The sequence below is a fragment of the Telopea speciosissima genome, chromosome 5 (genome assembly GCF_018873765.1).
Source record: "Telopea speciosissima isolate NSW1024214 ecotype Mountain lineage chromosome 5, Tspe_v1, whole genome shotgun sequence".
Taxonomy (NCBI): Eukaryota; Viridiplantae; Streptophyta; class Magnoliopsida; order Proteales; family Proteaceae; genus Telopea; species Telopea speciosissima.
In genome coordinates, this window is record NC_057920.1 from 10,310,552 (window position 1) to 10,337,246 (window position 26,695).

The 26,695-nt window shown below is 39.9% G+C and overlaps 1 protein-coding gene across 3 annotated transcripts; it reads right to left on the bottom strand.

The window, feature by feature from the left end:
- On the bottom strand, nt 1–25,832 carry LOC122661919 (protein DA1-like). 3 transcript variants are annotated; one of them, XM_043857433.1, is made up of 13 exons: nt 25,562–25,832; nt 25,236–25,388; nt 24,108–24,259; nt 23,689–23,779; nt 11,996–12,149; nt 3,997–4,117; nt 3,757–3,840; nt 2,514–2,633; nt 2,199–2,411; nt 2,018–2,080; nt 1,789–1,907; nt 690–748; nt 1–585 (listed from the first exon to the last, which is right to left on the bottom strand). In XM_043857433.1, the coding sequence occupies exons 3-13, from the start codon at nt 24,216–24,218 to the stop codon at nt 236–238; spliced, it is 1,485 nt and encodes a 494-aa protein (XP_043713368.1). In that variant the 5' UTR covers nt 24,219–24,259; nt 25,236–25,388; nt 25,562–25,832; the 3' UTR covers nt 1–235. The 3 variants fall into 3 exon arrangements, with proteins under 3 accessions (XP_043713368.1, XP_043713367.1, XP_043713366.1); XM_043857432.1 differs by lacking the exons at nt 25,236–25,388; nt 25,562–25,832 and adding an exon at nt 24,997–25,093 and having other exon boundaries at nt 1–428; nt 459–585; XM_043857431.1 differs by lacking the exons at nt 25,236–25,388; nt 25,562–25,832 and adding an exon at nt 24,997–25,072.
- Nucleotides 25,833–26,695: the final 863 nt, after the last annotated feature.

Sequence of the window (26,695 nt, forward strand, 5' to 3'; positions counted from 1 at the left end):
TAGTATAAAATTGACTTTATTAAACACGTGGCATTAATGTCAAATGATATAAAAGGGGACCCACAGAGGAGATTACAAATATGAAGTAAAGAAACCCGACCGAACATAATTAATTTCTCTTCTAAGGATATATACTTGACTCGAATATGCATCAGCCCTAAGCTCTAATATGATAGGGCCAAGCTTCTTCCCCATCAAGGGAAGAGAAAAGAATGGCCAAGTCATGGATCAACACTTAGTATGGGAAGCTACCTGTCATCCGGATATGGTCAAGGGTGCTCCGCAGTCCGTACTTGAGCACTGCCTCATTACCAGCTCTGAACCCATCCCCATATGCTGGTGACGTATCAGATTCAATTTGGTGTTTAAAGAAGTCCCCAAGCTTCCTCTCAAACTGAGACCGTGTGCCTTTCTTTGATGATGTAGAAACAGAAGATGATGACGAGGACGATGATGATGATGATGATGAAGATGATGTTGAAGCAACAGTACTGCCAGAACCTGACATGATCTCTGAATCTAGCCACATGTGAGCTAGCACCTGGCAGATACCCTCTTCAACATCTTGACTAAGAGTACGATAACCTGTGAAATAACCATACGCAAATTTAGCGGTTTAACAGAGCCCACCATAATCCAAAAATCAAATCTGACTTTGAGGTGACAATAGTTGTGGAACAGAGGAGCACCATTAAGCCGCAGCCATGCATGCATCATCTCATGTGCCAGTATTGACCCAGTCAGCAATCTGTATGCAGACAGATTCTTCGTCATACATCAAAAAACTAACCTAAATAAGCAAAAAACACAGATTTAGGAACAACTATTATAAACTGGAGTGGATTTTTGTGTTACTTCAAAGAACTTATGCAGCTTTTGGCTTAGTATTCACTCCCTCTCACCCCCACCCCAAAGGGGAAATAAAAAAAAGAAAGAAAAAGGCAAGGTACTAGCTTAGAATAAGTAACATACTTTAGAAAATAGCATTGGGCAATGCAAGTGCTTGTACTATATGCATACTTTGAACTCGAAATCTTGGGGATTGTAGAAACAATTGAAAATTACTTTCAGTTACAATTTATGTGGCCATCAGTGATATATAGCATGAGCAAACTAATATCCGTTTAACGATTCTTCTCAACTGACAGATCTGCCCTCTTAAATGCTCCAATAAATGTATCAAGGCTGTTCTTGTGCAACTTTTAGTAAGTGGTATTTCATTAATTTCTCTTGAGGCATTTAGTAACATGATAAAAGATAGTTTCGAGTGGAATGCAGTATTCCAGAAAACAAAAATCCATACAAACTTTCGAAACACCAATAATGCCAACCAATAACCCAAAAAAAAAAAAGTGCAAGGTCCCATCCTTCAATATCATGATTGGGTCGACCAGGCCAGATCATGAGTGAAATATCATGATTGGGTCGACCAGGTCAGGCCAGATCATGAGTGAATAGAAAATTGAAACATACATAACTGTTCCAGCAGAAACTTGCTTAGAAAATAACAGTTCATAAAAGTAATTCTAGAGGTATTTTTCAATTGGGCTAGGGTTGGTAAACACCCAACACAGCCTCGCAAAATCAAAACCTTTATTATACTCCAAAGCTGTAAAATAACCAAACGCCAAGTTCATCAAAGAGGCAGAATCAAAGCAGCACTCAGAAAAGCTGCTCTGCAATAGATTGTGACCAAAAACAATAAAGCTTCAGCTAAGAAAATGTCAACCACTCACCTAAGAAATCATACAGAGGCAAAAAGAAAGGAAGAAAAAGCTGAAACAATACCTTGGGAGGCCATACAAAATGAGAATGGCAGTCACTTCACATCGGCGAGTTAGTCTATACGGCTCTGTTTTCATGTCAAAGATGTGGTTTCCTGCTCCGATTCTTGGCCTTCTCGAAATCTGTTAGTATAAGGTATAACAGAACACTGAGTTTTCTACCCATGAAACAGATTTGTCAAAAGAGCACATAATCCCAGTTTTTGAGAGTAATAATATAAAATCATCCTTACAGTGCTGACAGTCTGTTCCTCTGACAGGCAGAGTCCCCTTGTTTCAGGCATGTGATGATGACCCTGCACACAACAAAGAAATAAGGAACAAGAGAAGAAAAAGAAATTATAAGGGATACAAGGAAAATCCCATTGAGAAAAAAAAAATAATGCATTGTTTGCTCAATTTATCTCTATTTACATTCTTTTCTCCCTCCATGGCCTCGTTTAGTGCCAGTCTCTCAACCAAGAGTAATGGAACTTGCTGCTCTATTTTCATATTTAATCCTTCGTAAAACTCTTGTATGTCAAGGTAAAGGGGTTGGCATTCACTAGTATCCATGATTGCTGAATCCAGACACTCCAGACAGAGCTTCCTACCATCGTCTAGGGTGACATATCTCGTGTCCCTCGGCTGCAAATGCAGAAAATTTATTACATTAATATTTCAAATTCATTGACATTTAGAAAATTCTTAAAGCAGGCATCTTCCAGAGGTAATGTATTTCAAACTGACCTCCATCCTTTCACAACTACAGCAACGTGGAGTCCCATCATGCTCATGCGAGGGGCAATACTTTTGTAACCAGAAAGGATGTGCTCTGTATTCAATAAGACCCATAGGATTTGTAGGAATCTGCAAACAATGATTCAACACAGAAACAGGCTGAGACTGAGTATGAAATATAAGAAGGAACAAAACCATCATCTACAAGGCAGTTGCTTACCATATAATTAATAAATTATGAATGAATAACTTCTAATATAAAATAATTTTACAAAAAGGAACTTCATCCCATCAGTTCCTAGTTCATAGCCTAATCCCTAAAAAAATTTTGATGGCCCACCCCAATGTTCCATTTAGTACCTGGATGGCTGGATTGGAGTTGAAGTAATTTAACCATTTGAAAGTCGTCACTGTCACATCTCAAATATTTTCTGAATAATATTATGGGAAAAAGAACAGTGCTTGGTCGCATGGACCCTCCACCTAGACACAGGAGTGCTCAAAATTAATAAAACATCCCATCCGTGCTGATGCCCCTGCACGCTCTCATTGGTCCCCGCACTGGTGCAGGGGCTACACGACCAAGCAGCGATCACATGCCCTAATATTATTTTACAAACTCCATATCTATCAAAATGTACTTATTAACAGCAATCGCAATACGAGGTGAAAATTTATTTTCCCTGGTCTATATGTGTCTCCATTTCATATTTTTGGAGGATATACTTTCAACTTCTGGTGAATCATCATTTTCTAATGTCACATTAAGAACCTCCAGTGACATTTATACTCGTTACCTTCTTGTTAGAATCCAAATCACAATTAATTTCACTTTTATAAATGGAGATGATTAAGCTTCAATAGTTTATAGACATGTGAATAAACTAAAACACAAATATTGATCAAGTAATTTTCCTTGCATTCTTTATTCTATTTTATTTTATTGTGAATAAACTAAAACACAAATATTGATCAAATATCCTCTTTCACTGCAACTATTTTTGCCAAAAAGTTTCATCTCTGCATATTTACTAAGATAAACGAGACTATGAGGAATAATCCAAAAACCTCAACTTCAGGAGGCCCTAATACCCAATCTAAAACATTCCCCTTTGAGTCACAAGTAACAACTAATGAACATCTTTATGTTTATCCCGAGTGATGAACAGTTTTCCTTTTTGGTTGAGGGGGAAGGGGGCAGACCGGCCAGAAACTCAAGATACTATTATCTAGTCACAGAAAAGGTACTTACAAAGTGCTTACAAACATCACATTTTGGATGGTAGTGCTCCTTGTAGCAAGATTTGTGATAAGGGTAATTTCCAGACATTGAGAACTAGAAAAGAAACAAAGAAAGAATTAGCCAGACTATTATAATCAAAGGATACTACTATTCTATTGATACAACAATCTGCATGCACCATAAAGAATCAGCAAGCAATTAAAGAATCATGTTTTTAAGTTATGATTATATTGGAATTAGTTTACACACCTCATAATCCGAAATGGGCAGATTGCAAGCATGACAACGGAAACATTCTGGGTGCCAAACTGCACCCATGCAACTCAAAAACCGTCCATGGCCAATCTCAGTGTTGCAACCAGCACAAATCCTACACAAAATTGTTTTAATCAACCAAATCAGTTTCACATAGGAAACACAATGGATACAAGAGGAATTAGCATTAAAATGATATAACCAAAACTTTAAAAAATGCAAGAATACATGTGGAAGTTCCAAAAGGAATTCAGCACCGGCTCAATTTAAACGGTTGTCAAATGCTTAAAAGAAAAGGATAAGTAAGAGAATTTGATTAGTGGTCATAAGCCCTTGATTTACAACTTTTTTTTTTTGGGGTATAGATGCCCTTGATTACAGCCTTTTTTCAGGGGATAGATGCCCTTGATTTACAGCCATAGTTGTCAAGGCATCACCTCGGCGACAAGGCAGCTTTGGTACTCCAAGGCGTTTTGTTTTGGTTTAATTGGTGATTCCTTTTCTAACATTTCTGTTGGGTAGATTCCTCCTTCTCCTTCTTCTTTCTGTTTCTGCTTTCTCTCTACTTCTCCTTCTCTTTCTTTGCTTCTTCTGCCTTCTTTATATTTCTCTTTTTTATTCTCTTTCATCTCCTCCTCTTTATATTGCTCTGGCAGAGATCATGCTGAAATCTTTGGCTCCCTGGAACCCTCACTATTGTTACTCTCCGTCTAATGCCCCCAAAATTTAATTTTGAACTGGGCTTTTGGAGTTTTTTGCTTGGCTGATAACTTGGGCCACAACTGGGCCTAGGGGATTTAGGTTGGACTTGGGCCTAAACCCAGCCTGAGTATACAAGATTTGACAAATAGGCTTGGGATGAGCTGTTGGCTGATCTTGGCTTACCCCAGCTCAGCATGTTCTGTGTGTGAAGAGAAAAGAATATGCATTTACACGCCTAGGGTGCCTAAGAGCCTGATCGCCACCTTGGGTCAGCTTGTCGCCATGACAACAATGTTTACAGCCTTGGTCAATTGTATAAAATACATCTAATACATGGAAGCATAGATTATCTGGTGCACACAATGCAGCACAAGCTATTCAAGTGTGGAAAGGAAGGCCTATTTGACAGGTTATCTATACCCCTTCAATAGACAAACTCCTTAGTTTTAGCCATATGGTGGCATTATATAGCCAATTCTGAGTCCAGATTCTCCATTGAAGAAGTGATCCCATGTCAGTACGTATGACGTACCCCACTATGTGTTGGACTTTTTCCCCAGTTATACCAGCCATAGAAGTTTCAAGTTTTAGCGAAAAAGTGACTAAATTAGTTTTTTTTTTGGTGGGGGGGGGGGGGGGGAGGGAGGGAATAGCAGGACAATATTGGGCTGCCATGCAAGAGAGTTATGAGGTGGAGAAGTACAACCCTTCTCAGTCAATGGAGAATCTTCAGTCATATAGATTCCCTTTGCCTCCGTTTGTTTCGGCGTAAAATTTTACCTAGAAAATTTTATGCTGCAAATTTTACATGTTGAAAATTTTTCTAATGTTTGTTTCCATAAAAAAAACAAACATTGGAACACTTTTCAACATTGAAAATTTGACATCTAAAATTTTTTTAGGTGGTGAGTAAAATTTTACGCTGCAACAAACAGAGCCCAACAATACTAGACTGGCAAAGCCACTTGTGAAAACCTCATGAAACAAAAGTTCTAAAATTTGGTTTTTTGAGAAATTTCAACTTTTGAAAATGGAACTTTTAAAAAAGGAATTCCAGAATGGTGTAAAACATATCAGTTATAGGGAAAATTTAAGAGAAACACAGAAATTACAACAAAATTTACAAAAATAAGTAAATGATGCCCACTAATTTTATTTTTTTTTTAAATGTGTTTAAAACACTACAAAAGAAAATGTGACATAAATTAATAAATATTTTGGGCAAAATAACTTGTCAGAAACACATATGTAATCAGTACTGAGGAGTTGAACCCTCAAATGTGAGCACAGAATGTCCCAGAAAAGCACTCAGGTCATTGTCAAACCATACCATTCTACTCGCTAATTCATATCTGCGAAGCAAATTCATAAAGAACTCCCCCCTCCCCCCACCCCCACCCCCAAAAATACAAAAAAAAAGGGGTAAATTACACATCACCCCCTGGTTTTTGAAAATACTCAAATCACCCCCTGTATTAGACCCAAATATGTCAAATTAGTCCCTACTGTTAGTTTTATGTTGTTAAGTGATGATGTCAGCCAGTTAAATAAATTTAAATCCCTAAACTACCCTTGACCAGTGTTGATTTACAATTTTACCCTTGTAACTAAAAACCCCAAATTCATCTTCTTCCTCACACCTGCAACTCAATCTCAAGCAGAAGTTCACCGGAGAGAAGAAAAATCCCCAAATCTGAACTTCTCTTTTCTTCCAAAAAACTCAGAGCAACTCAAATCCATCAACACTCAAATCTCCAAACCCATCAACAGTCAACACTCAAATCTCCTCTGTATACAAAAAATCCCCAAATCTGGAACTTGAATCCAGTCATCGTTCCTTGAGATCTCTGCTGGTCTTTCAGGCCTTGAAGAGCTCTGATGCAGATTCTGCTCGTACACCTCAAACTCATCAATCGTCCTCACTCCTCTCCTGATTCACTCTTTAACTGTTCGAAAATTAAAACTCTAGAAGAAGAAGTGAGAAACCGATCAAACACAATTGACAACAAAAGAAATTGGTTTCGTGGAATCGATAGCTTATGAGATGGAGTACTTGGGATCAGCAGAATTCTAAAACTACGGAACCAACTGGTTTCCCACCGGGGGAACAACATCCGGAGCGATGACCCCAACAGTTTGGAAGATATCTTGAGAAAAGGTTTTAGCACCGGTGTATCCTTGTCTGTAAATACTGCATATTTGATTTCATCCATAAATCCATTTTCTTCCCTATGAGTTCCAGTATCGATAAGAATTCTAGTTCCTACTGTTCATATGTTATGGTATGGGGAGGTAGGAGTTGCTGCAATAAGAGCATTGGGCTTATAGAAACCCACAGATAGGAATTGGTTTTGGATCTTGTAAATCTGCTCAGTGCAAAATCAATTTTTTAGACACTCTACTTGAACTGTTTGGATTGATCATAGGCGCACAATGGGAGTCAGCCATTCTTCTTCCGGACCTACGTGTTTGAATGATCGTGAGCTCTACCCGGTTGATCAGTTACGTGGGTCAATTGCCTTGTTCTCAAAGCATGAATGCTCCTTCATGTATATATAGGTGAAACTAGGGAGTCTCGTTAACGTATTGCAGAAGAAAACTCAGTGGGATATCTTCTTGTACTGGGCATTTTTTATTTTTTATTTTTTATTTGGCTAATTTCAGGTTGGTGACCCAACAGAAGACCATGATTGCAGGCAACGCCCGGAGGATATTGAAACCCCTCAAAAGGTTTATAAGGTGACTCCTACAAATCCTGGTCCTGATGTCGCCAGAGAAACCGCCGCTGACCTTGCTGCCGCCTCCCTTGTGTTCAAACATGTGGATCCTCAATACTCGAAGACACTACTGGAAACTGCAGAAAAGGCATTCGCATTCACCGACAAATATAAAGGAAACTATAGCCAACAACTCTCCTCTGTTGTCAGCCCATTTTATTGTTCCTATTCAGGCAACCTTGTAAGTTTTAGTACTCATTCACAAAGCTACAATAACCACAGAAATTAATCCCATTTAAGAATGCAAATCAAACATTTTTTTAATAAGTATCCAATTAATGGACTTCAGTATCAAATATTGATTCAAAACTGCAAGGGATTAACTTTCCGGTCTGGGTCCAGCGCTCATTGGCAGCGGTGGTGGCGGTGCTGCCAGCGGAGTTGCAGGAAAGGGGTGGGGTATTTTAGGTTGAAGATGAAGGAAGGATAGTATTGTAAATTTAATTCTAATGTTTTAGTACGAGGATAAAATAGTCCTTCACACCAATAACTACCAGCAGACTAACACCGTTACTGTAGAGGGGGCCGGATGAGTATTTTCAAAAACCAGGAGGTGACGTGTAATTTACCCAAAACAAAAACCAGAACTTCGTTTTAAAGTATCAACTTCTCAGCCATTTCTTCTAGAAAACTATGAACATATGGTGATATATTTATGTGAAGCTTTCTTTGGGTACCACCACCTAAGCTCTCACACTGCTGTCTTTAAGGCCTACCCCTTCGGGGAGGGGGTTGTACTTATTGAAAAATGCCAAAAGGTCCGAAACCCGTCTACTGCTTTGCCCATTGTGAATGACCAACATTGGTTTGATTTACTGGGAAAAAGAAATTAAAACTAAAGAATAATCCTAAAGTGGGTTTTGCATCTTCATGGAAAAATTTTGCATCATTTGGGAAACCTTGAACCACAGAGGCAAGAAACATTGAAGATAATAGATGAAAAGGTCCTGACCTTCTCTATTCTACTTCAACGATCAACAGGGAGGGTAAAAAGTCTGGAAGAACCTCTTGACAATCCTACATCTGTTTTGACTCTCAATTTGGATACTAAGGCTACGTTTGGTAACAGTCTCAAGAACGTTCTTTGGCGTTTTTTCGTTCTTTAAAAACAAAAAAAAAACACACAAAATCATGTTTGGGTAATCGGTTCGTTCTATTGGCCTTTAAGAATGAACCGGAGGGAATCTTGCTAAAAAGAACGTTCTTTATACACCGCCTCAGACACGGTCTGTAAAGAACGAGAACAACTATTGAGAGGCTAAAATCAAGGAGAACCCATGATTTCAACTGGCTTTTGAGTTTGAAGGAGGTATCTCTTGCCCTTGGAACTGTGGAGACGGAGGAGATCTGCAAGGCTCTCATCCTGCAACCCTTCAAGGTGAGGCCATTTTCAGAGAATCTCTCATCGTTCTCTCGCTCTCTCCCCCTCTCTCTCTCGCTATCTCTTTCTCTCTGTCTCTCTCTCTCTTGCTCTCTCGCTCTCTCGCAGTCTCTGCAACTCTCTAGTGAGAGACGGTGTAGAGGGTCGTATGTGCGGGCTTGACGGAATTCATGGAAGTGGTGCCGTTGATGATGTCGAGTTTGCCTGTTGCGTTAAGGTTGAAATTCTTCTAGTATAGTTTGAGAGCGGATTCTAAGGTTTCATCAAAATTGACGGTGAAGTTTGAAGAGAAAGAGGAGGAGGGATGTAACCAAATTGGTGAAAGTACTGTTTGAGTTTGGCCAAGCCGGCGATGTGGTCGCCTTTGTGACATCCGGCGAAGTTTGAAGAAATCAGCTGAAAAGGTATGGATTTCAGAGCTTTCTTGAGCAAGATTGATGTTAGGGTTCAACTATTGATTGCTATCTCAATCTTAACTTTGGTCTGCTGGAAAATTTATGTGGTTTGATTTATGTGTTTTATTTTTCTGTTTTAACATCTTAAAACAATGCAAAAGATCCGAGCACATTTCACTTTCCCAATCCAATATCTTCTTACTCGTTTTGCAAAGAAAATTGGATCAGAAGTTCTAAATTTATTACTCGAATAAACTATACATGAACTATGCTAATCAAATAGAATTTGACTCCATTGCAGTTTTCAATCTGTAGAAGATCTCTGTCATAAATATCCAGTGGCTTAAAACAAGGTCCCAAATTATGCCAAAGAAAAGTAAACACGGCTAATTACATTGGCAGTCACAGTCCTTCATCATAGTTATTTGATCATTGCCTCTAACAGGACAGTCCTATGGATTTTGGCATAGCTGTTAGGTACTTAGGTTATTAACAACTGGGAAAACTCCACCCTACCACTTGGGCCATCCCACTGAACTTGTGATGCAATGTGGATCTGCATTTAGCAAAGAAAATTTGCACTCTCGGGTTTTTGCTATATGCAACTATCCCCCTCCCCCAATACACACACATACAAAGAATAAGAGAATGGATATCATAAATAGAAAATTTTAACAGGAAATTTTGACACTACCTACTCCATTTAGCAAAGAAAATTTGTATTCTCTTGGTTTTTGCTATATGCAGCTAGGAGGCAGTGGTGAATTTCATGTAGAAAAACAGGGTTTTGGAGGTTCAAAATGAGTTGATTAGCTCGGGTTTTATGGCATTTACTGCTGGTTGCAATACAAGATCGGGATTTGAATATTTGATGATAACTGAAGGATCAGACTACATGTGTTGATGGAATTGGATGAGTTTGCGGGGTTATAATGGCCTGCTATATGGGCTGGAAGTATCAAGTTTTAAAATAAAAGAGAAAGCAATTACAAAATCCATTATTCACCTCAAAAAGCTTTAACCCAACTATTTCAGTTCATCCATCCATCATAACCCACATCCATCTTAGTTTCAGAATCTGAAACTGATGGTGGGCTGATCTGTAAAGAGAGGTCATGGAAAGGCAAAGCAGTTCTCATGGAGTTGGAGGTAAGGAATATGAGAATAATAGAGGATTAGAGGTACAAGTGATGGAGGTAGATAAAGAAGTGTATGAGACAGAAGGAAAGAGAGAGTGATAAGTTTGAAGTTTGCAGGGAAGAGAAAATGGACAGATGTCTTCTGTATATGATCATTCAGATACTGGTGTTTTTTTAGCTGTAGTTTGTTTAGATAGGTGCATTCTAAACTGCACCCTAATTGGGGACATGATAAGCATTATCTTAGACGCATTGCATGCTATAAATATAAACCCCAAGTCAGTAGCATTGTCCTATCAATTCATAAGTTCTTTTAGCATGTTGCATCATATGAATATTTAAAATGACAGTGGCTGAGGCCACCATTGGCAGCCCCAATCACCTACAACACACAGAGGAGGGAGGCCACCATTGGCAGCCCCCCTCCCCCCTTTCCTTTTAATTGGATTCAGATGTTGTACATGATAATGGTACATGTAGGCAATACCTTTGGTTTCATAAATTTTTATTTATCTACTATTCTGTCAAGGTTTGTGACAAGGACTCATGGTTACTTGTAAATTCCAAGCTCTACTTGACGGGTCTTTAGCTCAAATTGGTAGAGCACTTGGAACATGAGCGGAACATGAGCATGTTCCAAGGGGATGGTGGTTCGAATCCACCAAGGCCCTTTTTATTCAACTGTTCATACTATAGTCAGTTGGCACTAATCCACACAATAACCCAATTTTAATGGCATCTTTGGAATTTGATATATTTTTATAATTACTTTGGTTATGTTAATGAGATATTTTAATTTTATGCTAAGGTTGGTAAGAGAGAAGGATTTTACAAGTATTTTTTGGTATAATTTAGAAGGAAATAGCATTATTGTAATTAATATCAAATTTGGAAGAACAGGTTTTACCAAACGCCATTTTTGTTCTGAACACGTTCTTGAGACCATTACTAAACGGCCATTTTCATACGCAGAACGGCGTTCCAGACCAGAAATGCTAAAGAACGTTTCTGGTTGAGAATGCCCGTTCTTTACTCAGACCGTTACCAAACGTAGCCTAAAAGTATGCTACATGGTCCATCATCACATCTCAGAACAGAACCCTGCTACAGGGCATCATGGAATGTGTTAAATCATCACATTCTGAAAGATGTCCAAGAAGAAATCCTGTTTGTGCATTGGCAAAACTGTTAACCGTATAGGGAATGAAATGATTACAAACCATAGATATGATGTGGGCTGAACATCGGCTGATTATTAGCCTTAGTTTGACATAGAGCTCTTGTGTCTCGACTGATTCTTTCTGCAATGAGCTTCTTTGGAATAGCATGATTAGCTGATTAGGTGAATGTTTATCAGGTATAACCATTAGGCAAGACCTCACTTTTCTAATCATAACCTACCAGTATATCAAGCATGCATGTGGCAATATAATATATTAACACAAACCCAGATTCATATAGTTTGAGCAACCCAAACAAGCGAATCACATGGTCTCCAATTAATAAAATATATAGTTCTATATACATACTAAGAAAATAAACAAGAACAAGGGACAGATTAGAGAAATTAGTGCAGAGTTGACATCAAGAACAAGATACCTGAACCCTGTTGAAAAGGGGTAGGACATAGGTTGAAACATATTTCCATTTTCATAACGTGGAGGATTTTCATGACGTGGAGGAGATTCGATGTTCATACTTTCTTGTAGTGCTCTAGCCAGCTGTTCATCTTCCTCCACATGAGATCCACTATCTGAGGAAAAAGCAAAAGTGTCAACGAGCGAAGTTTATTAACATAAAAACGTCGTAAAGAGGACCATAATGGTACACAATATAGTTATCAACTCAAAAGACAATTAAAAAGCATAATATCTTCATCACCAAGTCAGCAGTCAACTTCACCATCTTTTCCTCAATATAAAAACCCTCCACTCTTTTTTCTTATGATAAAAAAGGAGCACCCTAGGTATTGGTTCTCACTCCAATAGGGCTCCTGGAACTGAAATATTCAGATTAGGTCATTGGATCAACCCAAGCTATTCGCAGTCCTCTACAGACCCACATATGGAACCGAGTAACAGGGCAACCAATTAGACCACCTAGGCTGGTCCCAGTCTCAAGTACTGCCCAGAACCTTGTTCATGAGTCACAAGCCTGAGCTGAGCTCTGATTTTTGTTTTGGGGGGGGGATGGAGGAGATTCGATGTTCATACTTTCTTGTAGTGCTCTAGCCAGCTGTTCATCTTCCTCCACATGAGATCCACTATCTGAGGAAAAAGGATAACTGTTAATGTGAGAAGTTTATTAACATAAAAATGTTGTAAAGATGACCATAACGGCACACAATATAGTCATCAACTCAAAAGACAATTAAGAAGGCATAATATCTTCATCGGTCAAGTCAGCAGTCAACATCACCATCTTTTCCTTAATATACAAACCCTCCACTCTTTTTCTTATGATAAAAAAGGAGCACCCTAGGTATTGGTTCTCACTCCAATAGGGCAACTGGAACCAAAATAATCAGATTGGGTCATTGGATCAACCCAAGCTATTCACAGTCTTCTACAAACCCACATATGGAACTGAGTAACAGGGCAACCAATTAGACCACCTAGGCTGGTCCCAGTCTCCAGTACTGCCCAGAACCTTGTTCATGAGTCACAAGCCTGAGCTGAGCTCTGATTTTTTTTTTTTTTTTGTTTGGGGGGTGGGCATACTCAGCTCACTCAGTTAGATTCATTGACATGAATAAAGTATTGCCCACAAGAACATAACCATATTCGCCATTCAGTCTGTAAACTTCTCTGCCAGAAGTGGGGAAAAAGAAAAACCTGTCAATGGCTTTTCAGCTACCAACTGCAAAGTGAATATCAACGTTGTGACCAAAGCCTTTTAATCAGAAATGTAATATTTATGTTGACTAAAACCATCAGGTTGCGGGTTTTGCATGGAAACAGCCTCTCTGCAAAGCGGGGGTAAGCCTGTGTACATTTGCCCCTCCCAGACCCTGCAGTAGAAAAAGCCTCATATACTGGGACGCTCTTTTACAAATCTACAACTGTTTAGAGAGACAGGAAATAAGTGAGCCACATAAAAGTGGCTCAACCGATCAAGGAATTTCCGCACTGAATACAGTCTCATATCCCTACCTGACCATATAAAAAGGAAAATCCTGCTGTAATTTCATGATGGAATATCAGGTATCCAACCTTATGGTATCAAGAACAGCGTAATAGACAAAAAGCCCAATCAACTTTGGCTTCATCAGCTAGTTTTTCATCTACTGTGTTAGACCAAGTAGTCATTAGAGTTCCAGTGATGTCATTTATTCACCCATTACAAGCCATTATCCTTCTCCCATAAGTTAATGATCTAAGATGATCAGAAAATAAAGCAAAACTACAAAACCACGTTTCCAGAAACAGGGTGCCTGTGGTCTAACTTCAGAACAGCCTATGGCTAATCAAGTAAACCATCATTTTATCAGACAAAGTTCAACCCAAGAAGGAAAAATTCAGAGAAACTTAAAATTTCACCAACGTACTGCCGAAGGACAAAAACCTAGGCTTTCGGGACGAATTAAATATATATGCTTCAGAAAATAAAGCTGGAGATCAAGCTTGGAATCACGAGGTTGTAAGTTAAGCAGAACAAAGACAGAGTATATGATGTGTAACTTCAGTCAAACCAGGAGAGGTGATGAAGGTGAAACTTGAGGAGCGAGAGCTACCACAAAGTGAATGCTTTAGATACCTGGAGTCAACCATTAACAAAGAGGGTGATAAAGAGGATGATGTTTCCCACAAAATTAAAATAGAATGGATGAAGTAGAGAGGTGCATCAGGAGTGTTATGTGACAAACACATGCCTGTTAAGCTTAAGGGGAAATTCTATAGGACAGTAATAAGACCAGCCATGACTTATGGAATGGAATGTTGGGCATTTAAGAGATAAGATGAGTGTAGCGGAGATGAGGATGTTGAGGAGGATGTGTGGCAAGACCAGGAGAGATAGAGTAAGGAATGATTGTATTAGAACCGGATTGGGAGTTGCACCAATCCAGGACAAGCTTCGTGAGAGCCGCTTGAGCTGGTAGGTCATGTCCAATAGAGACCTATGGATGCACCGGTAAGGAAGAATGACCAGATTCAGTTTGACAGAGCTAAAAGAGGTAGGGGCAGGCCTAAAATGACTATTGGAGAAGTGGTAAGAAAGGATATGCATGTGGTAGGGCTCGATCCTAGTATGACCGCAGATAGAGTTGTTTGGAGGACAAAGACCCGTGTAGCCGACCCCTTGTAAGGGAATGTTCCTGGGATGCTGCTTTGACTTTTTCCTTCACTGATTTTCTATTTTTCTTCCTTTTACTTCCTTTTAATTCTCTTATTTCTTTTACCGTCATAGCCTCTATCGGATCCATGTAGCAAACCCCATTTAGTTGAGATAAGGTTATGGTTGTTGTTGTAGACTTGAGAAAATAAAGTTTAAATAAGAAAATTTGTCCTATGGAAAACCAAACATATCAAGGTCAATCATCATTTTATGGGCTTTGTCCTTGCTCCTATCACTATGTCAGTTCTCTAGAGAAACATATGTTAATTAGTTTGATGGTTTCAGTAATCTCACTACATATTTTGCTATGTAATTCAGAAAATGGCATCTGGCCTTGCACTTGCAACCATAACCCATTGTGTGTGATCCATCGATTGAAGTGAGATATTTCATGATTCGACATCCTCATTCACGTAACTTTTCTCTCTTTCTTCATCCAGGTACATATGCATAAAGATAGCTTTAACCAAATCAATGGTCAGATTGAGCATGCACAAGATTCTGGATGTTACTTATGGGGAACAATACAACTCAACTCAACTCAGCCTTATCCCAACTAAATGGGGTCAACTGCATAGATCCTTACTCTCCAATCAGCTCTATTCAAAGTCATATTTGTTACAAGGCCTAAGTTATGCATGTCTTTCCTCACCACTTCTCCCTGAGTCATTTTGGATCTATTCCTCCCCCTTTTAGCTCCTTCAACCTGAATCCAATCACTCCTCTGTGCTGAAGCATCTAAAGGCCTCTGTTGTACATGACCATGTGATGCAGATTTATCACCAAATTGGGCTTCTTTCCTTACGAATAAGTCTAGGGTTGCGTTATATACATGTTGGGCCTTTATTCCCATGGGTTTCAATGTGGTAACTTTTATGGACCTAAAGTAGGGGTAATTAGGTTGCATACAGGATTAGCTTCTACACTTAGTTTATTTTCATGTTTTAATGTTTTAAATTGAACCGGTCCAAAACAGGTTTGAACCAGTGGTTCAATTTAAGTGACTTGAGTCACACCTTTCTTTTATTTGTTTTAAGGCCAAATGTTCTCTGTGCTGGGGGCGCAGGCTGAGCCCAGACACATGGGGGGTGGGTAAAATAACCACCCCGCCCCCCTGAATGGCAGAAATACCCAGCACATGTGTCTGGGCACAGCCTGCGCTGCGGCACAGAGAACATCAGCCCTTGTTTTAACTATAAGTTGGGTCCACACCTCTCCACGAATTTGAAAGAGGTTGTGATGTGTAATTAGAGTCTGCTAGTAGCTTTTAGACTCCTAGGCTGATTAGGACAGTAGGCCTTTTGGCTAATATAAATAATAGAAATTGTGGGGGTGCTCATTACCTCACAGATTTGTAAATTTTGCTCTTGCAAGCTGCTGCAACTTCTCTTCTCCTTTGAAGAATCGTTTTGTGTTTGATCAAGGTTGGTGGGATCAGTGTTTGATCCGATTGACACCTTGCGGTGGGAAGCCCGGGTGGTTCTATTGAAGCTCCATTCAAGTTTCAGTTCAAGTTTCAATTTTTATTCAAGTTTTTCAAGCAAACAAGGCTAGGATAATTCTGCAACTCCAGTAAGTTTGAAACATTCCCCATTCCCTAATTCTTCTTCTAATCCTCTACAGCCCCAACCCTAGTTTTCCCCCTTTTTTGTTTCTTAATTTTTCCATAGCCTAAAACTTGCACAGACCAATCCACCCATCAAAACCACACCAAACCAGAACCGAATTTCCATCTCTGCCCCTGTAGCACTCGATCCAAACCCTAGCACCATCCTCTTAGTCTAAACCCCAGATTCCCCTCTTTCTCTTTTCCAAAACCCAAAACCTTAAACGCTAAACCTAAGTTACTGCCCATTCAAGTTTACACACTTCCATCCATCAAAACATCTCAGGACCTTCACTGATAGACTCCCCTACCTCAACTTGACACAACACATACATCAAACACTAACCCTAACCAAACACTAACCCTAACCAAACCCTAACCCTACTTTCACCAAAAACCCTATTTTGACCTAGCCAATTCACCTATTCATAACAGATCTTGGTTGATTGGTTCCTAGTTTGACTTTTCAAACCTAGGACTACATTACCATGCCACCTCAAATGACTTTCTCGTAGTACTCCCAAATAAAGCTCTAATGCGTTCGTCCTTTATTTTATCCTTCCTAGTTTTACCACACATCCACCTCAATATCTTCATCTCAGCTACACTAAGTTTATCTATATGATGTTTCTTAACTATCCAATATACCGCACAATATATCATAGTCATTTGCATGACTATCCTATAAAATTTTCCTTTTAAGTTTTAAACGAATATGTCGATAACACAACACTCTGGATGCACCTCTCCACTTCATCTATCCTATCTTAATTCACTGTGTAACATCCTCCTCTATTTCTCCTTCTTTATTTATGATTGAGCCTAAATACCTAAAATAATCACTTTGCGGATTCTCCCTCTCATCAATTTTCACCACCTCGTTATCCATCCCATTGTAACTAAAGTTACACACCATATACTCCGCTTTTGTTCTTCTAATCTTAAACCCTTTTTATTCCAAAGTCGATCTCTAAAATTCCAATTTAGTGTTAATACCTGCTTTTGTCTCATCAAGCAAAATAATATCATCAGCAAAAAGCATACACCAAGGGAACTTATCTTGAATGTCACCGATTAATTCATCAATGATAAGCACAAACAAATCAGGGCTTAAAGTTGATCCTTGATGTAACCCAATTGCAATTGGGAATTCACTACCTTGTTCCCCCATAGTTCTTACACTAGTCACCACACTATTATACATATCTTTACCTTGTAAAATTAATAATCTAGGTCAATAAATATCATATGGAGATCCTTCTTACATTCTCTAATCTTTCCATGAGTCTCCTAAGCAAGTAAATAACTTTTGGAGTTGATCTTCCTAGCATAAAACCAAGTTGGTTATCTGTAATAATAATTTTGTCTCAGGCGAGTTTCAATAACTCTCTCCCATAATTTCATAGTAACCATGACAGCAATGATTAATATAATTACTGGTAAAAACATCAACCATTCTTTGGAACTGTTAGATATATGGCCAGAATACCGTGGGGGTATTCTGGACCTCTTTTCTTTGTTATTTTATTAGTTTTGTATTATGTGGTTTAGTCCCACATTGCTACCATACAGATGTTTACTGTTTTATTACTCTTATAAATAAAGAGTGCTTGGGATGAATAGATCATCCAAGCTTTCCCTAATTTTAAATCTGTCCACATGGTATCAGAGCAGATTTCGAGTTAGGGACAAAACCCCTCCTTCGAATTTCAGTTTTCTTCTCCCTCTCTCTTTCGATCTTCTTCTCTTCTAGTTCTCTCTTTCTTCTCCCTTGTTCTCCATTCCCATATAGGGCAGCACTGATGAGGTGATCATACGATCCAGTTGCTGCCCCCATTACCTCTTTTATGCACTATAATTCTACTCGATAAGGACCTGCCAAGCCTGTCTGCGATATTGGATCTTCAGTTTTTTTTTGGAGCTTGCTTCTACAACAACTACAAGGCATTAACTCCTTCCTTTGAAGACCACAAACTGCAGCAGGATTTCTTTTTCATTGGTTCAGTTCTTATCTACAGATTTGAAGACCTCCTTGAGATCGATCCTACTATCACAGGGTTTTTTTGCAAAACCCTGACACCTATCGATCTTGGAGTTGTTGCAGCCCAGTGTTCCTGATTTTTCTGCAGGCTGTTTCTTCCAGTATAGAGGGTTAATTGACCTCAGTTGAAGCCATTTTTCTGCAGAATTTTGGACTCCTTATTATCCTCATCGATTTCAGCAATTCAGGTTTTCTCAAAAAAACCCTGCCATTATCGATATAGGACTCTTCACTGCTGCTGTCTCTGATTTTTGGAGTTAGTTCAGCCTTCACTTGAAGACATTATTGGACTTCTTTATGGCGGTATGGGTGACTCTCTCGATTCTTGACTACTTCAGATCAGCCACCTACCGATGGTCACCACAAGGCCGACTACCACGACTTCACACCAAATCCTATTAAACTTGATGGCTCGAATTACCTTTTATGGTCCAGGTCTGCCTCTTTTGCCATTGCTGGCCGTGGTCTCACCAGCCATATTAATGGCACTAGTGTTCAACCTACTGCCCCAGGCCCTGCTCAGGACAGGTGGCTTGCTAATAATGGTGTTCTCATGTCCTACTTAATTGGTTCAATGACTACAGATTTGCAGCATAACTTTCTTCTTCTAGACACAGCTGCACAGATTTGGGCTGCTTGCAAGGAAACCTACGGGCAGCTTGGCAATGATGCCCAGGTATATGAACTTAGGCAGAAGGTCCTCCATACCACTCAAGGTGAACTTTCAGTTTCGAAGTACTATGCTACTCTACGCATAGTGGCAGCAATTAGACCACTTCTCTGACTTCCACCCGTCTACAGTTGCTGATATTGCTTCCTATAAGAAGCATGTGGACAAGATCAGGGTCTATGATTTTTTGGCTGGCTTGAATGTGGAGTATGATCCAATTCGTGTTCAAGTGTTGGGCCATAAGCCTTTTCCCACACTCGAACAATCTTATGCATTGGTTTCATCTGAGGAGAACCGTAGGGCTGCCATGTTGCACCCGCCTATTACTGATAGATCAGCTCTCAAGGCTGCTGCCCCGACCCCTTCTGCACCTAGTGGCACCGCTTCTCTTGGTGATTCTACTACAGGGACTGCTGTTTGTGAGCACTGTCACAAACCCTATCACACCAAAGAGAAGTGCTGGAAACTTCATGGGAAACCGGCTGATTTTGAAGCTAAACGGGCTGCCAAGACAAAGATAAAGACAAAGACCAAGGCCCATCGACGAGATCACATTACTACAGCCCCTACTATCGACCTGGTCTATCCCAGGATGATCTAAGGCCCTCCTACGTATGCTCAGGACTTCCGCTGCTGCTGCCTCTACTACATCAGCTACTGCCAATTCCTCAGCTCCTTCAGGTTCACACTTTGCCCGGTCAGGTATTCCATTTGTAGGTCATTGTGCTTCTGTGGCTTCCCATCCTTGGATCATAGATTCTGGAGCCACAGATCATATGACCGGTTCCTCTAGTCTGTTTCACAGATATTCTCCCACTTCTGGGAAAGATAAGGTCAAAGTGGCTGATGGGTCCCTTTCTTCAATATCTGGAAAAGGACTCATCAACTGCACTTCCTCTCTTCCCTTGTCTTCTGTTTTACATATTCCTAATTTTACTACTAACCTTCTTTCCATTAGTAGTATTACTCGTGATCTTAAGCTGCAAAGTCATTTTTTTCCATCTCATTGTGTGTTTCAGGATCGGACTCGGGAAGACGATTGGATTGGGTAAAGTGCATGGTGGCTTGTACGCTTGATGACGGTCGCTTCTCTCCACCACCATTGCCTTCTCCGCGCATCAGAACTCCTTGGTCTCTTCTGAACTTTACCAATGGCACTCTCGGTTAGGTCACCCCCCTTTAGGAATTTTAGCTCATTTATTTCCTAGTTTGGTCACCCTACATACTAAGGATGACTTTTTTTGTGAGGCTTGTGTTCTGGCCAAACAGACACGTTCAACTTATCCTATTTCAAATAAAAGGAGTTCTTCTTGTTTTAATTTGGTACATTCTGATGTTTGGGGCCCTAGCCGCAAGCCCTCTTTTTCTGGTCATCGCTGGTTTGTCTCTTTTATTGATTGTCATTCTCGGAACACTTGGGTATATCTTTTGCACACTAAAAATCAGGTTTTCTCATGTTTTCAGCATTTTCATAAGATGATTCAAACTCAGTTCCAAGCTACTCTCAAAATATTGAGAAGTGATAATGGAACCGAATTTACTGAATCACAATTTCAAAAATATTTGGCTGATCATGGCATTATTCACCAAACTAGTTGTGTTGATACCCCTGCCCAGAATGGTGTGGCAGAAAGAAAAAACCGCCATTTGTTGGAAATGGCCCGGGCTTTGATGTTTGCGAGGAATGTTCCTTCTCAATATTGGGGGGATGCGGTTCTCACTGCCGCCTATCTCATCAATAGGCTCCCTTCTCGGGTTCTTAATTCCCGTACCCCCTCTGATATTTTACTGGGCCATTCCTCCTTTATTGTCCCTCCCAAAGTATTTGGGTGTGTGTGTTATGCTAGGGATACCAGATCTCCAGGCAAGCTTGAGCCTCGTGGGCTCCGTTGTATTTTCTTGGGTTATTCTCCAACCCAGAAAGGTTATAAGTGTTACCATCCCCCTTCCCGTCGTACCTTGGTAAGTATGGATGTTGTTTTCCATGAGACCCTTTCTTATTATTCTTCACCACCTCTTCAAGGGGAGAGTTCTAGTGAAGATGTGCCCTTTGAGATTCCTCCACTAGAGGTTCCTCTGGCTGCTGCCCAGCCTCCTTTGACTGATGCCCAACCTCCTTTGGATGATGTCCAACCTCCTCCGGCTGTTCCTCCCTCACCTAATGGGAATCCTTTACAGGGGGAGACCATAGAAAATAGTGTTGTTAATTGTTCCTATTCAGGGGGAGGCGACTCCAGTCCAGAGAACTATTGGTGAATTTCGAAGAGAATTGACAATTCCAACATACTCACCTACACGAGGCGGAACCAACGGAGGGCGATTTCAATCCACTTTAGCACCAATACCCATCCAATTGCGGCTCAGATCCGGATCCTCCATCTCCTGGTAATCCCTCTTCTTCCGACCTACCTATTGCTCACCGCAAAGGTACTAGGACTTGTACTTTACATCCCATATCTCGTGTTGTTTCTTATAGTTCTCTTTCTCCATCTTTTCGTGCTTTTGTATCTTTCTTTCTTCTTTCGATTCCTAAAACTTGGCGGAAGCATCTACAGATGGAAAGTGGAAGGCACAATGTTGGAAGAAATGAGAGCACTACATAAAAATAATACATGGGAGCTTGTGACTCTTCCTCCGGAAAGAAACCAGTTGGATGTAGATGGGTCTTCGTGGTCAACGAGAAGGCGATGGTTACGTGGATCGATATAAGGCACGTCCTGGTTGCAAAGGGGTTCACTCAAACTTATGGAGTTGACTATCAGGAGACCTTTGCACCGATGGGCGAAGCTCAACACCTGTCCGGATGCTATTATCTGTCTTTGTAAATCTTGGGTGGGATCTTCACAGTTAGATGTAAAGAATGCCTTCCTCCATGGGAGCTTGAGGAGGAGGTATATATGGACATTCCACCAGGTTTCTCTGATGACAGGACCAAGGGTAAGGTCTGTAGACTGAAGCGTGCACTTTATGGGCTAAAACAGTCACATAGGGCATGGTTTGGCAGATTTCACAAGGTTATGATTTCAGCAGGTTATAGGCAGAGTAATGCTGATCACACTTTGTTTATCAGACGAGTTGGTGACAAGGTAACTCTTCTCATAGTCTATGTGGATGATATTGTGATCACTGGTAATGATGGTGATGCTATCGGGGATTTGAAGCTCCTCCTTGGCCGTGAGTTTGAGGTCAAAGATCTTGGTCCTCTCGAAATATTTTCTAGGGATAGAAGTTGCTCGCTCTTCAGGGCATCTTTCTTTCTCAAAGGAAATATGTCCTTGATCTATCGATGAAAACAGGGCTGCTAGGTTGTCATCCTTCGGATACTCCTATGGAAGCTACTACAAAACTTAGGGAGAAAGAAGGTGAGCTGTTGACTAGGGTGTTTATCGGTTAGTGGGCAAGTTAATCTACCTTTCTCACACACGACCGACATTGCGATTCTTTGTGAGTTTGGTGAGCGATTCATGCATGATCCCTATTCCTCTCATATGGATGCAGTCCATCGTATTTTGAGGTATTTGAAGTCTGCTCCAGGAAAGGGAATCCTTCTATCTCCCACGGGTCACCTTAAGATTGAAGCCTATACTGATGCCGATTGGGCTGGTTCTCCTGACAGGAAATCTATCTCTGGTTACTGTTCCTTTGTTGGTGGGAACCTTGTCACATGGCGTAGCAAGAAGCAGAATGTTGTGGCAGGTCCGAGTCTTGAGCCGAGTTTCGTGCGATGGCCCAAGGAATTTGTGAACTACGTGGCTTAGAGGATTATTACAGGATATCGGTGTTGCTGTCCATCTTCCCATGATGCTTTATTGTGACAATAAAGCAGCCATTAGCATTGCTCATAACCCTGTCCAGCATGATCGTACTAAGCACGTGGAGGTTGACCGACATTTCATCAAGGAGAAGCTTGAGGCCGGCCTCATTTGTGTTCCTTTTGTGAAGTCTACTGATCAACTGGCTGATGTGTTCACTAAGGGACTGAGTAGCAAGCTGTTTCATCCTATCTTAGTCAAGTTGGGCATGCATGATATATATGCTCCAACTTGAGGGGGAGTGTTAGATATATGGCCAGAATACCGTGGGGGTATTCTGGACCTCTTTTCTTTGTTATTTTATTAGTTTTGTATTATGTGGTTTAGTCCCACATTGCTACCATACAGATGTTTACTGTTTTATTACTCTTATAAATAAAGAGTGCTTGGGATGAATAGATCATCCAAGCTTTCCCTAATTTTAAATCTGACCACAGGAACCTATAAGCAAAGGAACAAGCTAAATTTTTGAGAAATGAAATGACCTACAGTATCAACCTAGGTTTCAAAAAGTAAGCATCGGTCATATATTTGCAGATCTGGTGGAGATTTAGTGTTAATGCACAGTTTTGAATCATATATGATACCCATCTGCAGGGAACTATTCCAGTTGAGTTGATATAGTAACCAAGTTCACGTTTGCCAAACAGTAATATTTCATTGGTGCATATGAAGTTAAAACCATAGATAGATCGGTGATTGACCAAGATGGTTGAACCATTCAAATACAAATCTGTTCCTTCTACAGGTCGATGATTGGGCAATCTATTAAATAATGCAAAGAACATTAAATATATATAGATAAATACTGAAAGAGATATTACTCACCAATCACATTTTTCCCTTTCTGCTCTTCTTCCAAAAGGGAAAGTGCAATGGCACGATCTATGTCTTCATTCTCATTATCTGACCATGCATCCTACATTAAGTTTCCAGAAATAAAGAAGGAAGAGGAAAATATTAGCTGCAGAGGAAGAAAATGGAAAACTGAAATACAATAAATGAGAGTTGGATGCCATGTTCTACCATCTAACAAATGATGATGGGAGAAAATGAGCATCAAAAGGAAATAATTTAGGAGAGAAATCCATCTATGTCAGGCTCAAAGCCATCCCATCTTCTTCATCAACTAACTTGGAAAATATAAAATGCTATACTTTTCAAATATACGTGCAGAAACAGGGAACCTAATCAAAGACAGACAAGAGTTAAAAGTATTCCTAATAAGCAGCAGCAACCATAATTACCACTGCATTAGAAGGTTCATTCCAAACATTGTCATCCCCATATCTGCCATGATACTGCCCTTCTGAGATTTTATGGCTGGAACCTTTGAAAATTTTGCTCAGCCAACCCATAATACAAGATGCTATGGGCTCATGATCCGACAAATTTTTACCTGCACAGAAAAGAAATGCATAAGAAACAAAAAGGGGAACAGATATTTTAGGATAACAGCTCTAAAGCTCATAATAGTTCACTAGTTATCAGCATTTTGAAAACAGATAAAAGGAATGTTAAATGCAAAACAGACTTTAGAAATATCCAATTAATCGATGAACAAAAATCATGTATATAGTGCTGAAGCATGAGAAATGTTCGCATCGAGAACAAGTTCACAGATGTTTTTCAACAAAGGTTTCAGGGTTCAAACTCTTCCTGACAGACCTTCATGTGGGAACCTAAGTTGCCAACTATTTCCATGGTCAATATACTGTTGATACTATGCCCTAATTATGCCATATAACTGGAACACTATACTAGTATGATGCCTCAAAACGTAATTAATTTATCACAAACAGCAAAACTACCCAGGATTTTTTTTTAGGCTATCTCTAAATTGTATGTGCTTTGTTCCTTGCTCCTAAGCTTGTAGGTTCAAGTCCACCTCAATCATGAGGCAGACGAAGGAGGAGAGCTTGCAAAATTCAAATCCAGCCTGACCAGCTACATGGTGGACTGGTGGAGAACAGTAGTAACACCAACTGTGCAAGCTGTGAAGAATACCTCCACATAATCAGATTAAACTCGGATTCATATAGAAAAGATATCTAAATTCAATCCATACAGATTGACCTGGTACCCATCATTCAGAGAATCTAAACACAATTAGAAACAACACAACAAAACACCCACCAATCATGTAGACCTGTCCAAGAAGTCCAACTCCGTCCAAATCGAATAAGAGGTTGGTCATATATTTGCTTGAACAAGTTACCTAAATTCTACCAACCTCATATTGGTACAGAGATAACAGGAAAAACAAGAAAAGGGAAAAGATTCTTCCAGCTCAACATGTCCATATATTAATGAGCAGGGATATAACTATTCTCAATAAAAGGGACACAATTGAACTTTGATGGTAAGTAGCTCACCTTAAACAGATGGGGAATCTCAAAACGGGAAGAAGCAGAGGATACCCAGATCAAATCAGGGTCGCGATATACTTAAAAGGGTTGTCAGCGGGAATATTTACAGTCATAAAAGATATTCCCTACCACTCCATTTCCTTTAATCCGGAGAGTAATCTATAAGAGCAGAAAACGCTCAAAAGAATCTATCAGAGAGGGAAGCCAAAAAGATGAACAAAAAAGCAAGAAGAAAAACTAGATCCCCCACTTTCTTACAGATATATGCAAAGGGACATGCCAAGAAATTTTTTTTTTAAAAAAAATCAAATAGAAAAGAGAAGAAAGAGTACGTGGATTTTACGCAAATACAGGTCAAAAGAGAGAAAAAACAGCACTTGCAGCTTCCGTTTCCTCGCTACCTTCCTTGAAAATCCGAATACAAATGGCATCAAACCCAATTAGGTACTCAGGATTTTCTATCATTTTGGAAGCTATTTTGCATGTGGGTCCTCCACCTTTCTCCACAAGAACCCAAAAACTCTTCCTAGTAGAAGTGTAAAGAGAGAAAACGCTGAACTTTAATAGCCTATTTTATGGATTCTGTACTCTCTCTCTCTCTCTACTGTAGGGTGTAGGGAAGAGTTGAGGCGAATAGACAAAGAAGGCAAAAAAAGAAAAATCTGCAAAATAAGAAGGAAAATCGGATTTTCTGAGCAAGCCAAGCCGAAAAGGACATCTACCTTCCAAAACAAACACAAAGGAGAAAAAAGTCGGAAGAATCAAACAACAACCGATGGGTAGGAGATTCCCAAACCACCCACACCATTCCCACTCCCACCATCTCCCTTTGACATCAGTGGGCAAGCGGTTTATGCTGAAGAAAATTTCTACATTTCTCGTTCTCTTGAAAAGTCTCCAGAGTCTCCACCCAGCTTTTGGCAGGTAAATAAACCATCCCGTAATGAAGTCATGTGAGGTCAGCAATGGAACTTGACCCTTTTCTTTTCTTTTTTCGCATTTTGCTCTCAGTCTCAGCCATGGATTTTCAGGTCCGGTCTGATTTCAGGTTTGGTGTGCTTTTTTATTGGTCTAATGGCCGATATGAAATTGATTGGTTCGCTTAGGTTCGATCAGTTTGACCGGTTCACTTTAGGGTTGGAAGAAATACTTTGAAATTTGAAAACCTCCCAAAAAAAACTTGGTAGAGTCAAAAGTACACATCCACCACTATTTAGCATCAATAAAAAGATCTTGATAGATTGACCTCCCATCTTTGTGCTTAGAAAGGGGAAAAAACTTACTTGAACTCTCCATTATGTAAGCAGCCCATCTCATTCTTCCATGTGGAATGATGATGGGGCAAATATGATTACTATATAGCTAATACAATCCTTGATTAGTCATATATCATTTTTTAGTGTAATTCAATCAAATATCTTCTTGTGTTTAGGCATGCATTTTCATGTATGTTGGTGCGATGCACG